The sequence below is a fragment of the Rhizophagus irregularis genome, chromosome 1, assembly GCF_026210795.1.
Source record: "Rhizophagus irregularis chromosome 1, complete sequence".
NCBI lineage: Eukaryota > Fungi > Glomeromycota > Glomeromycetes > Glomerales > Glomeraceae > Rhizophagus > Rhizophagus irregularis.
The window spans coordinates 6701831-6716736 of NC_089429.1; the positions used below are offsets into that span (position 1 = coordinate 6701831).

General features: G+C 28.2%; 4 protein-coding genes across 4 annotated transcripts; 1 reads left to right on the forward strand and 3 right to left on the reverse strand.

Annotated features, from left to right (window-relative positions):
- Nucleotides 1-2654: 2654 nt before the first annotated feature.
- Nucleotides 2655-4325, forward strand: OCT59_001372 (uncharacterized protein; the record flags this gene model as incomplete). Its single annotated transcript, XM_066139519.1, has 1 exon — nt 2655-4325. The coding sequence occupies one exon, from the start codon at nt 2655-2657 to the stop codon at nt 4323-4325; it is 1671 nt and encodes a 556-aa protein (XP_065988917.1).
- Nucleotides 4326-5846: 1521 nt separating this feature from the next.
- On the reverse strand, nt 5847-6378 carry OCT59_001373 (uncharacterized protein; the record flags this gene model as incomplete). Its single annotated transcript, XM_066139520.1, has 2 exons — nt 5847-6150; nt 6287-6378. 2 exons carry the CDS (start codon nt 6376-6378, stop codon nt 5847-5849), a joined length of 396 nt encoding a protein of 131 aa, XP_065988918.1.
- Nucleotides 6379-9605: 3227 nt separating this feature from the next.
- Nucleotides 9606-10403, reverse strand: OCT59_001374 (uncharacterized protein; the record flags this gene model as incomplete). Its single annotated transcript, XM_066139521.1, has 2 exons — nt 9606-10124; nt 10227-10403. 2 exons carry the CDS (start codon nt 10401-10403, stop codon nt 9816-9818), a joined length of 486 nt encoding a protein of 161 aa, XP_065988919.1. The 3' UTR covers nt 9606-9815.
- Nucleotides 10404-10440: 37 nt separating this feature from the next.
- OCT59_001375 (uncharacterized protein) lies at nt 10441-11699 on the reverse strand (the record flags this gene model as incomplete). Its single annotated transcript, XM_066139522.1, has 4 exons — nt 10441-10877; nt 10958-11116; nt 11222-11370; nt 11452-11699. The coding sequence occupies 4 exons, from the start codon at nt 11697-11699 to the stop codon at nt 10441-10443; spliced, it is 993 nt and encodes a 330-aa protein (XP_065988920.1).
- Nucleotides 11700-14906: the final 3207 nt, after the last annotated feature.

Here is a 14906-nt window from a genome sequence, read left to right on the forward strand (position 1 = left end):
TACTAGGGATTTGTTTTATTTTTATATTTTTATATTCAATTTAATAATTTAATAAAATATTATTAATTAAAATCAATTTATATAAATGCAACTAATATTAATAATTGTAATTTAAGCAGTAAATTCATGTAAATTTTAAGCTCAAATTATGTAAATTCTGTGATCAAATCAATATAAATACAAATTATGTCAAATCATGCAAATGATGCATTTTGTAATATGGAATTGTGCATTTTCCTGCATTCCTATATAGATTAGATAAATTATTTTTAAGAAAAATTAAAAACGTGTCCAATTTTTTATAAGGTCTAATTATAATAAAATTTATTATTCAATGTAATTTCCGCAAAATTTGACCACAAGCCCAGTAATAAATTCGCGGCTTATGCCAAAATTCCGCTCATCGCTCAATAATACCGCAGTAAGCCCAAAAAATCCAATCAGAAATTTTAAAATTTGTTAAATGGACTGAAAATATAAAGAAAAAATTTCACAGCAATTCATTTTACATAATAAAATAAACTATTATTTTATAATAATAATCAATCATCTTTCTTAAAAATTATGTAAACTCTAGTTTCACATTTAATAAAAAAAATTTAAAAAAGTTCACATCCGCAAATATTGCAAAATTATGCGCATAAGAACCTATTAAAACATTAAGAAACGTATTGCGCATGATCAATGTATACAATTTAATCAAAATTCTACGTTCAAGTTTATATAATTCTGTATTACATTTAATATCTTCGATCATCAAATTCGCGCTCAGGCGTCATTATTCAACGCTCAATGTAACTCTCCTTTAATTAAATTTCTGATTTTATCATCACAAAACAAATTATGGTCTCAAGATATTCAAAAAATTTTATCTTTTTTTTCGTTCCCAATTAAAAATTTCAATAGAATAGAATCTTTAATGTGCATCTTTCAATATTATTCTTTATCTTTTCCTTTAATTTTTCTTACAAAAAGAGGTCAAATTCCTTTAAGCAATTTTATTGCTGACCAAAAAAAAAAAATTTCATATATTAATAGTTTAAAAAACAAGAACATTATGTTTTTAGATCAAATTATCTCAGTGAATGAACACTTTCTACTACAGTGAAAAGAAATTAAACAATCTTTACGATGTAAAAAAGGTAGACAACCTGGACAGTACGAATTCTTACTCGATAGCATAGTTTTAAACTTCACCATTGACACACTTATAGTACAAAACCCACGAACCAAAAAACCATCGATACCTAACGGCTCAGATCAACCTACACCTTCCATGATTTTCTATCAGTGGTAATGAAGTAAACCGACCCTAATTATCAACGGAAAAAGCACAATACGTATCTGATTCTTTCTTATTTATAATGAGACTTAACCAATCAAAGTTTTGGCCCAATTTTCATTTTTTTTCCAACCACACAAACCAATCAGATTACAGTCGAACTTTCTTGAGAATTTTAATTAGCGATGGCGCTGCTGAAACATACAGCCTCTGACCCCTTAATCAAGAATTATTTTTCAATCACGCAAACCAACATTTATTCCAAATTACCATTAATTTTTTCAAATTATAAAAACCGAGGGCCTTTTTTTTAGTTTGTTTTGGACATTGAATAAGGAAGGCTTATAACTATTTTACCGGGTGTCCGGACTTTCGGCGAAGTTCATTTTACCGAAACCCATTTCGCCGAGGCCATTCGCCAAATGGACATTTCGCCGAGGAATTATTTATTCCATTTGGTTATTTTATTGTTTTTATACTAAATACATAAAGAAGTGTTTTTTAGAAAAATTTTTGAATTAGTTCATTGTTTATAATATATTAATAGCCTTCTTTTTCTTACTTTTTCGTAAATAAATATTTTCAGGAAAATAAAGTTTTTATTTATTTCTTAACAATCAATATCAATTACTTGAATGTTAATAATATCCTGGAAAAAAAAAATCTCAAAAATAATTTAATTTTTATTTTCGTTGCGCGATGAATATTTTTTGTTAAAATGTTAATCGCTACCATTTTGTTAATATTTACTTACGAAACATACTATGTCGATCATGTAAGGTGGTAACAAAACACATACTCTATTTTTTTGCTAAAAATTTTATTAAAGTTCTGATCAGTGATGTCACGCGATTGCTAATCATATCGATTTTTTTTGTCACCGTCTTACAACCAGACACTTTGAATAGCGGAAATATTGACCCAAAGCCATACATAACATATTATCCTCTTAACTAACCTCATGATGGAGGCAATTTTTTAAGAAGGGACTAATTATTATACATCGGATACAAATATAATGTGAAGGAATAAAAAGTATTAATGGATCTCCAAATATCGTGTTTCACAAATTTCTTAAGGCGTGATCTGATGCCTGATTAATAGTTATGATAATGTTCTTAATAAATTTAATTTAAAATATATTTATTATAAATCAACTGATTTTATTTAAATTTAAGTAAATTTACAACGATAAGAAATGAAATTATTTTCAAAATTTTTGTGAGAGAGATTTAATAATATATCAGCAATAGATCATGTGAAACGTTCGAATTTCGTGTTTGTGTGACAGAATTTGCGCCATAAATAGGAATAAACCTTTCGGATTAAAAAAAAATTTTTTTTACCTCTTTCTCTTTTTTTTTTACGAAATATGTCGCGAAACCAAGATATCACCAGTACAGTAAATTTACCAGTTGACTGTATATATGAAATTATTCAGTATGTTGTTCACGATGTTAAAACTTTATATTCATGTGTCGTTTTAAATCAAGATTTTTTTCAAGTTGTTGCACGTGTACTTTGGAAAAACCCATTTAAATATATTAAACAAGATGAGACGAAAAAAGCTCTCATCTTTCGAACATATTTTTCCTGTCTTGATGATCAAGAAAAAGAACAGGTCACGACATTCTTTAACTCCGTTTTTGACTTTCCCAAACCTTTTATTAATTATCCAAGCTTTCTTCAAGAATTTGAAATATTCAATATACAAACATCAATGAGGTCTTTTCTTTATCAATATTATTCTGCTACAACTACGGAGAATAAAATTAATAGTATTGTTCATATTCTTAACCCTTTTATGGAAAAGTTGTTTTTTAACGCTCAAAGCAATTTTAAATACGTGAGTGTTGATTTGAATGATGAAAAAAATCAGATAGACATGAGTTCATTTGATAATAGGATTCTTTGTCATATTCTATCAAATATCAACAAATTTACCTTTGGATTTGGGTTTAAATTCGATGTAAAAATAATGGAAATTTTAAAATTTATTCAAGAGAATGCAACAAAACTTACTGAAATCATTTCTGATTATAATAAAAACATAAACCATGTTCGATTAACATTTACGAAGAAAGAATTTAAACAACAAAAATTTAAAAAACTTAATCCTAAATTTAATGATTTATTGGATATTTTAAATTCTTTCATTATTTCGTTGGATAATTTGAAATCATTGGAAATACCTTGTTTTGTGAAGAATGAGAATTTTGCTAAAAAGCATTCTCATTCTTTAACTCATTTAAAATTACATGAAATTCGTAATTTTAACATAATTGTTAGTATATTGGATCATTGTTTAAATCTGGAAACAATTGAACTTGTTAATTTTCACTGTAATAAAAATACTGATATTACAGAATTAGATAAACCCATTAATTCAAAATTTAAAAATCTCAAGAATTTTCATATTACAATCTCCTATTTTTCTGTTCTCACTCTATTCAAAAGAATTATTATAATGTCGGATTATGACCTCAAAACCCTTTATTATGATAAATATATTATTCATTCTAATGTTAATAAGTTTACAAAATCAATTTGGCCTTTTTGTACAAATATAACTCATCTTTTTATTAGAATATTTCAAAATGATCTTTGTACTATCGTTTCATTTTTGAAAAGTTTGAATTATCTTGTTTTCTTAAAATTGGATTGGGATAATTATCTTGGAACTGATCAAATTGTTGATTTGGCTCATTCATTTTCTTCTTCCTTACAAATTTTGGAAATCTTGGAGATTGATTCATCTATGATGATTGAAATTTTGGGTGATTTATTTCGTAATATGCAATGTCATCTCAGGGAAATCAGTATTCGTATGGATTCTAGTATTAATGATGATATATTAGAAATAATCATAGCTTATGCTAGACGGAAAAATTCCTTAATAGTTTTTAGATACTTAAATATACCCTCATACCGTTATTATTATCCCCAAGTTTCAAGACGTATTTTAGAAGAAGCCAAAAGCTTATTTACAATTGATGATAATCCCGAACCTTTTAAAAGAAGTTTTATTGAACCAATTTTCTAAATTTGATGAATTTGTCATATTAGTGTATGTATTGCAGATTATCTTTTATTTGCGATATTGATAGATATTGATATGAATATTTTAGAGTAGGAATATATTGAAATTTTTGAAAATAGTGCTGGAAACAAAATTATATGGTTACCATGTCCTCAATTTACTTGTTATTTTTCTATTTTGTTATGTATTAAATTGATAAATTTTTGTACTCCTTTTGCCAGGGAATATATTGAAATCTATTGAAAATAGTCGTGAAAATAAAATTATATGGTTACCATGTCCTCAATTACAGTGTCTTATTATTTTTCTATTATGTTATGTATTAAATTGATAAAATTTTACAATAAATGCTAATAGGTAATTTTGGCTAAACTGATAAATCGTCGACCTAGTTTTGTGAAAAAATTTTGTTAATATTAAATTTTAAATAAAAATACCGACCGCCAGCCCAAAATTTTGATTCCATGAAACGAGAGCCAATTTTTAACAATGTGTCGCCGCAACTAATTTTAATACCGTTGGTTAATTTCAAATCAAAATTCTTTCTTAATAAAAGATGTCAAAGAAAAATTAAATGATATTTTTTACTTTCGTGTTTAAATTGGAACTGAATAAAAAAACCCATAATAATAAATTTAACACCTTAAAATTGCTAAACTGAGCCTTTTTACTACTTTCTAAGAGCATAATAAAACTCGGTATCCGGACTTTTCTCCGAAGTCCATTTCACCGAAATCCATTTCTCGAATGGACATTTCGCCGAATGGACATTTCTTCGAAAAATTATTTATTCCATTAGGTTATTTTATTTGTTTTTATAATAAAAGAAATCATTTCTAGATAAATTTTGAATTAGCTGATTTTATTTAAATTTACCTCGTTATTTATAATATACATTAATCTTTTTTTTTACTTTATTTTCCTGAAAACATTTATCCATTTATTTATTTATTGCTTAACAATTAATATCAGTTACTTGAATGTTGAAGTAATAATATCCTGGAAAAAAAATCGCTAAAATTAAGTTAATTTTTATTTTCATTGCGCGATGAATATTTTTTGTAAAAATGTTAATCGCTACCATTTTTCGGCGAAATGTCCATCTGGCGAAATGGAATTCGGCGAAATGGACGATTCGGTGAAATGAATTTGATAAAATACACTTTCGGTGAAACGTCCTTTCGGTGAAACTTCCCTTCGGTGAGACATCACTTTGGCGGAGAAATGGCTTCGGCAAATGGGTTTCGATGAAATTATACCGTTATATCGAGATTCCGGTATACCGAATCTCGCTGTGTAGAAAGAATTGTGCAAGTACAAGGCTTTAATGGAAGGAACGTGATTTAGGTGTCAGAGTCATAAATAAAGCATTCAATGTACTCAGAAAAGATTACGATCAATGATGACGCAAAAACCAACTACAATCATGTGATTCAGTTCAACTCTAGACCAAATAACAACAGTACAAATGGTCAATATCAGAATTCTAGACAGACCAGCAGTGATAATACCGTAAACCCGTTCTTATCGCCCAACTAGATACCTAACAATAATTGTGACATCAACGAATCTCTCTGAAGAAGCGCTCGCGATAACCGCAAAATTAGAAGCCAAAATTGAAAAATTGTCAGAGACTTTTAATCTTTTACAAAACAACAAAACACCAACGACATCCAGATATCCCCAATTAAATAATCGTATTGACGAACTAACGACCCATTTTAGCAATGTCACTTCTAGACAAAACAAACTAGAAGCATCACATTCATCAATCAATACTAAACTGATTTTCTCATCAACGCCTTTCAAAATAACAACAACGAGAAACCTACATCACCACAAAAAAAGGTACCAAACGCTCAGCGCCTTACAAAAAAAGATCCTATCAAAGCGTAAAGAGTAGATATCCCCTACGATCACAAAACTCTTCAGAATTTGAAAGTGAAATGGATGAAGATAATAACCTCCCCGAAAACGGAAAAGCCTCCGATCCAGAATCAGTCAAAGGCATCATAGAACCCGATGAAACAATAGAACCATCCGCATCCACATGCATCAAAGGACTTCACACCAATTAATTGGATCTATGGATCCCGTTAATTACTCTCTCTACTCACCTCTTAATATCGATCAACGATTTTGACACCGGCTTTATATTCAATCCAATTCAGGTTTACTTACACACTTCGAAAATTTTAAATATTTTTTTATGCAGGACACAACTAAACGAAAAAATCTTCTTGGCCTCGAAAACCAAAACAACAAAACACGCTCGTTTACAATATTCATTTAATTATAAAAACCCTCCGTCATCCTCGTTCCCCGTAAATCAAGATCTCAATCAACAACTTACTCACACTCCCCAACACGTACGCGAAACCTATGATACACAAGTTGAATAAATGTTAAAATACATAGAGCAAAATCTAGATGATCTACTAACATCAACATTTTCTTCATCAACATCATCAACTAACACAACTAATAACACAACTCCGCAACCTCATACACACATCATTGATTATCACAAAATAGGCTTTATTAACATTCATGGCGCCTTTAATCAGAAACTTAATAATATATTACAATTTTTCAAAACACAGAATTTCGATATCTTAACACTAACAGAAACTGGTCTTCACAATATTAACCCGGATAATAATAAATCATCGGTTAATTCTCACGACCTCCCATCCTACAACAATTCTAACTTACCTGAAAATCATTTATATACTCGGACGCATCAGGAACTACCAAAGGCAGTGGAGTATCCGTGATTCTCTCAAAATTTCCAAAAACACGTGATTAAATCACATCTCTTCAAAGGACGCATCCTCACTATAGATTTGTGCTTCAAAGGCAATAATTACATAAGAATCATCAGCTGCTATTTACCAGCAGATACATCAAAAGATAAAGATCTCATTATATCTTGTTACCAACACATAGAATTACGTCTCAAAGAAGCACACGACAAAAAATACCAAATCATCATCATTTTAGGCGATTTTAACATCAACTTTGACAAAAGCAAAAATTACAAACCAGATAACAACAATCAACAAAATAAATCATATCCTAAATGGAGGAAAGAAATCAATAACATAATCGAAGGATTCTCGCTCATCGATAACATGAAATATTTTCATGACCAATGGAGTCTAAAGCTTATGCTTGGTATTATTGTCACGGGATAATTTTGTTTATTTTTTTATTGTTTTATTTTTTTTATCTATGATTATCTATTTTTATCTTCCATTTTTATTTGTTTATTTTTAGTATAGTTATTTTTAGTTCTTTTTAGATATTTAGTGATTAGATAACAAACGGAAGCTTAGCGATAGAAAAGTGGCTGAATATAAGTGGCTGTATAAACAAATGTGCCCAGATCGCCACAATTGGCCGCGATTCTGTTCGAAAAGACAGAATTGCACCAAAAATCTAACATTATAAAAATGACCGTCGTTGATAGTTGTAAAGGTTCAGTTTGAATTCGTTTAGAAAAGTTTAGTTAGGTTTTATTACCAGCCGATAATATACGGATATTACAGAACGCCGATAGATAGAGGCAGTAATGTCGTATTATTTTGTTTCATTGTTAATAAACCGCTGATCTGTTTCCGTATTGTGCATACACATTTTATCATTTTTTTTTTACACACTGTTTATTACTGTTTATTATCGTTCACTATCATTAGCATTTATTATCAATTATTAATTTTTGTTATACATCGTTGATTTTTCGTATACATTTGATAACTAATCGTTTTTATATACGCACCACCTGATCTACCCTTAACCGCCATATTACCCTGCCCTTTATTAACCGATCTTATATTTCTTTCTGTTACTACCTACCGAACGACAGAAACCGGTAGTAACAGTATTATGCATCATACCATCCTTATTATCCTTCTGAAAATATGATATCATTCCCTTGGATTGCGAATGATATTTTATGTGACATTGCCGTTAGAAATGATAATCAAAGAGCGTCCATGGAACTAATGGATTTATTAGGACCTCATGACACTAACTTGAATATTTTTTCAAACGGCAATCAGAATCAAAATATAATGATCATGATCAAAATTTAATTGATTTAAGGTGAGCTGATGGCCGGAGGGGTATTAATTTATTTCAGCTAGTTATTTTTGGATTTTTTTTTTAAATATTTCACCGTTAAAAATATTTTAAAAGTTTTTATAATTTTTCAAATAAATTGCTTAAATATTTTTTTATTTTTTAAATATTTTATATCTTATCAATTATAAAGTTCACGATCATAATAGTATCATAATTAAAGTTCTGTTCAATAATGCCTACCTCAAATTTTTGTCGGAGTTTGGCGCTAACGTAAGGGTAGGTTAGGTGATAATAACAATACGTAGGGGTTTTACACAAATCTACTATTGGTAAAAATTCCTCAGGTCAAAACATAACATGATGCAACATATAATTTTAATACAGGTAATAATACTCATATGACGGTATATCATGATTTAGCAAAAAATGCTCTTTTTAAAAAATAATTGAAAATTTTACGATATTTGTAAATAAATATTATGAGTTTTATTTTATCTAATTATTACATTTTCATTCCATTTCTTAATTTAAAATATTTGTATTACATTATATTATAAATTATCAAATCAAAGTTTTCCTTGTAAAGAAAATATAATTACCTATAAAAAATTCATACAATTCAAATGAGCATTCCAGGTTAGTTTTCCAAACTCCATCACATTGGTTTTTCCAATCATGTAATTATTATACAATAAAATATATTCTTTAAAAAAAAAATTCTTAATTTATAAAAGAAAATTACATTCATGATTCAACATTAAAATCAAATTTTATCATAGAAGGGTTAAAAGGGTTGAATCAGAATGTTGTTCTTTTATTCGTGATGATGAATTGGTGCTATGGAGAACTGCGGCTAGGGATATGAGATGACTCTATCGGTTCGGTTCTACGAACCAGAACGAGTCGGGATGAGTCGAATTGACGAATTGATGGAACTGACTCCAAAAATCGGTTGAAACGGAGTTTGGGCCGCCGAATCTAATACGGTTTTTATAATATAATTCTTCTTATTATTATTTAATTATGATTTAAAACAAATTAGTTCAAAAAAAAACGCTATTTAAAATAATAAATTTTATTAAATGTTATCTTTATTATTATTAAATGTTCATTAATATGATTTAGTTATACAGTTAAAAAATAAAATTTATAATGTTCGCTATTTAACATTGTTATTAGTTATTTTTATTGTTATTTGAATGTAAAATACATTGTAAACAAAATTTTATAATTTATTATTTCATTAATGCGCGTTTTCACAATTCGATTATCATAAAACACAAAATCTTGCACATTTTTGTAATTTTTTGTGCATATACTGCGCATAAAAAATTTAGTGATGAATGTCTCTTAACATCATGAAACGAAATAATGAAATAAAATTCATCAAATAACGATCGTTATTTCTTAAAAATCCCGCTTTGACAAGTTCAGCAAGTGAGATTGAAATTCCATATTCATCGACATTCCTTGTAAAATATCCAACGCCGTATGTTCACTTTCAAGCATTTTATCCAATTTCCTAACTCGTAAATCTTTTAATTCAATAAATACTTCATCAGGAATTCCTAATGCGGACAATAATGTAATCGCCTGATGATTGAGATATGTTGAGATGAACGTAGAACCTCTGATAACTTCCAACACATTATAATGTGATTCAAATTTATGTTGACTAGGACGAACTTGAACTTGATTATCTTTCACATTAGTTGACTGATATAAAACACCTTATACCCAGCCATTCTAAATTGGAATAGTTTTTAAATCCAATACATAAGCAATCTTCTTTGCTAATGAAAAAGAGATATTCCCTACCCCATCAGAAAAAGTAAAACCATTTCTAACTATCATATCAGGAATTTCTATAATATCATGAAAATGACGGATCACCCTATGTGAAGTTTCCATGGTTGGAATTAAAATATAACTTGTAGTAGGAGTTACAATAACTTTACGCACCATACCACAATAATATGGTATATATTTAGGCATTTCATATTTTAAATTCTTCATTCTGAACGCAAATATATTAAAGGTTCATTGATCCTTTTCTTCCTCGAACCAAAATATTAAGAGAGACTTTAGTAGGTTGTTGAGATAATAAAGAATAGAATTCTTTACAAAGGTTATATTCATTAAGGTAATTAAAAGAAATATTACATTCGAGCATATAATTAACTTTAAAGTTTAACATTTTACGGTTCACAAAATGTTTACATAATTCAGTTCCATTAATAATTTTTAATGGAAAATTACTAATGCTTGAAGTTCTAGGAGCCAAATTATATTCACCGGCCTTCTCAATTAATTTTTTAAAACGATTAAGACCTCCAATTTGATCCAAATCAAAAGTTATTCTAAAGACGAGCCATTTACCAGGTTGTTCATTATTTTTATGAAAATGAGGCATTTTATCATCTTTTGTAATACGTTTCCAAAAATCATCAATACACCAATTAAATTTATCTTTTGATTTTTGACACTTGGTACGAAAATATAGTTTGTACCAATACAATGATTTGTTTTACCCCTACATCAAGAATTACGATTGTTGTAGAGCGACTTGGCATATACTGATATATTATGTAATACCCAACATTTTGCAGAATATTTATTTTCTATAGTAATTGAACCACGAGATCTTTGTTGAGAAACGTAAAGCTCAGAATAAATATCATTAATTATATCCTTAAAATTGATTTCAGCTTAAAGGTGTGCATCAGCTCTTCATACTCCAATTCCACAATTATTTTTCGTTTTTGATAATTTATAGAAAATTTTACCGATTGAGTAAATTTAACCTCAGATACCAGGTAGTAGATAATCACCCAATTCTAAACTTTCAGCAGGATAGGAATAAAAAGTATCAGAACTACGAATGTATTTTTGATAATCGACCTGTAAAACTCTTCCATGAAAGCGTAACGATTTATTCCAGAAAGGATAAGCGGGTACAGGTCTAATTAAATAAATATTTTTAAAGGGATAAGTAAATGAAATTTAAAGGGTTGAAAAAGAATAAATGTATAAAAATACGTACTTGAATATGATATAAGAAGTTCCAGTTGAACGTTCAGGATTTTCAGAGTCATAAGCTTCTCTGGTCACAATTTCTACTTTATAAACACTACCATGAGTAGCAAAAAAACCCTTTATTCCATCTACAGTAGCTTCAGTTTGAATATTACTAACTTTGAATCCTATTTCAGCAAAGTTTTTCCATTTACGAGGAGGTTTAATTCCACTGTCACAACTGTTTGGAGAGGAAATTCTCGCGTTTTTTTTCATTTATTTTAAAGTAGTAGTTTATCAATATAAGAAATTCAATATAATAAAATGTACAATAATTCCCTGATCTCAGGTTCCTTTTATATTTGAACAGGACACTAATTATTAAATAATAAAAAATATTTTATTAATCATAATAATCATGATCTCATAAACAGGTAAACGATCATCAAAACACAAAATAAAAACGGATGTTACGAAGATGATGTGGCTGAAATAACAAATTTTTTTCTCCATAATTGCAACCTCCTTTGTTTATTATAGAAATTATCGAAAAAAAAACTGAAATAAAAAAAAAATTAGATCTTTTTATTAAATATCAAATGAATAAAGACTTTTTTATTAAAAAAAAATGACAGAAACTTACAATTTTTTTTTTCGTTAAATTAAATTACAATCCAAAAAAAAAAATTTTTTCAGCCCATTGGCTTTGATGTAACTTTGTGATGTGCAATTTTATTAGATAATTCAGAATAACGTGCGCTGATCGGCTATGATTGTGAATTGATTCAGATGGGACTGATGGGTAATCCCTACAAGCCCATCAGGAAGCCACATCAGTGGCACAACTAAGCCATCGTTTTTTTATTTATGTTTATACACTAACTTTGGTTTTACTTATTTATACTTTCTTTTTATTTTCTTTTTAAAAATATAAAACTTATTATAATATTTTTAATTAAAATTTATTAATCTACGAAAGAAACATTGCAATTTTGTAACTGTAGCTTTATTTCTTGTTAAATGTGGCAAAATTTCCGTCGGAACAATTATAAAAAACAATTACCGCATCTTCTGTAGAGATTTCATAACATAAAAATTTGTAAATTAATTATACGATAGATCATATGGTTGCACTTTTGAAATAAATAGAATTCGTCAAGTATCTGATAATGACACAAAAAAAAGGGTTTATTGGTCGGATGTTACGTTTTAATAGTACGTACCCATGAGTAAAAGGGTCAGTGTCCCGATTTGTATCCATACAAGATGAGAAAATATCGAAAATATATATAACAAATTACAAGAATACTTACATTATAACTTTCGATAAATAGTGTATATTGCTCCTTCAAATCTTTTTACAAACAATTTGAGCGTTTCTTTTCAATAATTAAAAATATTTGAACATGTACTTTCGTACTGTAAATATATGTAATTGCCAAAATTAGAGACAATAACAATTTTTTTTATTATAGTAATTACTGTAATACTTGGATCGGGTACAAACGAGTATTACATCAATTATTTCCCTGATCTGTTAAAAGGCTTATTTTGTGTGAAAAATTTCAATAAATGATTACTGATTAAATTTCATTGATATAACAAGTATAAAGGAAATATTAAAATCAATAGATTGATAAATCAGTCGGCATTACAAACCAAATCATATATGGCAATCTATTATAACACATCGATAGACGATGACTAAAGTTTTTAAATAATAAGGAGCGTTCGTTCTTTATAATAAAATTTTCATAAGACTCATTTGATTAAGGATAACCATTATTCTTCTACTACAATCGCTCGAAAAAACTGTCATTAGATCATCCTCAAGCGTTAATATGATATACAGTATATTGAAAATTTTCGATCATTTCGAACGTTTTAAACATTGAACGTGTTCACATGAAAAAACATATTTCCAAATTGGAATATGCAAGCCCATCAAGCTCCTAAAGCCCTAATAAAATAAATTGTTGTTTTGATCACCAGATATTACAGTATAAACTAAATCCATTTTAAAGTTATTTCTTTTGTTTTAGAAACATTACTAATGTGTTTTTTTCTTTGTTTTTTTAACGACTTCCATTTCAAGTTCAAGAGGCTGTTTCTAATAAAATAAAGAAAAAGGAACGTTCAGTCGTTCACTTAACAATGTTCCTAAAACTAAATAAAAAAAGAACATGACCTCTTAAACTGTGCCAAAAATTCAGACGTGAGTCAGGCAAATCATTGACATTGTTACCACCGATACGTCAGGTAGTAACAGAAAATAAATAAGGATCGGATAATAATCGATAGTAGATAAAATAACGTCAATAAACTAATGGTATATGTCAGTAGTGAACAATCGGTAAATGATCAAGGACGTACTAATTAGAAGTGTATATATAAAAATATAAAATAAACAAGCGATATATGACGAAAAGTCAATAAGTGATAATAAACAATCGAAATATGGCAATTAACGATATTAAACGATAACAATGAAATGTCTTCTTCCACATAATATTCGTACTATCTTAACTCTATTTAATACAAAATCCACACACTCTCTCATCGTGTTCTAAACCTATCCTTTATATAACATTTCAAAACTTGGGACAATTATGCTCAAAGAACAATTTTTCCATCTGGACAATTTTGTCCTCTGACCAATATTGTCGATCGGTCAATTTTGGCCTAATAAGCCTCAACCGAACCTTTCCCAGCCACTCATTAACTAATCATCCCGATTCCCGTTAATAAATTCACCGAAATAAACTATGTATAAAAATATAAACTATACTATAAAATAACCTAAATTAAACCTAAAAAAAAATTAAACTAAAATTTCGTAACAACATTTACACAAGTTCGTAAATTTTCATAAGACATTTACAAAAACTTATATTTACACAAATTTACGTAAATTTACACTCCCGTCGCACGGTTACGCCTAAAAAATTTCCTGATGTTCATCAGTACTAGCTTTATTTCCTTCTTTATAAGATTTTTAATTATACTAATTTATTTTTTATTACTCCTCCAATAAATAATGATTACTCTGATTTCTAAATTACATTTTAAGTTATAGAAATTAATTCACAGCTTGAGCTACATCGCGTGCTATTGTTGAGTTTTAATTACAGCAACAAATACTTTTAAGGACGACTTAATTGCCTAGGTATTGAGAGTTTAAATGTTCTTATATTTTTAGTATGCACAATCATGACTCATTCATGAGAAACACTACAAATAATATGAACAATATTAATTTCAAACTAATTTACAGTACATTAAAATTTAATTTCAGCGCGAAAACTGGTTATATCGATTGATTTAGACTATTTTTTATTAATTAAAGTTTTTCGAGAATATAGAAATAAAATTTTTTTCCTAAAAAAGATTTTAGATTCCGTAGTGATATTTAAATAAGGATGTGGATTATCGAAATTATTGATGTCATCAGAAAGATTCGTGGAATAAAAATTTATTTCGTAC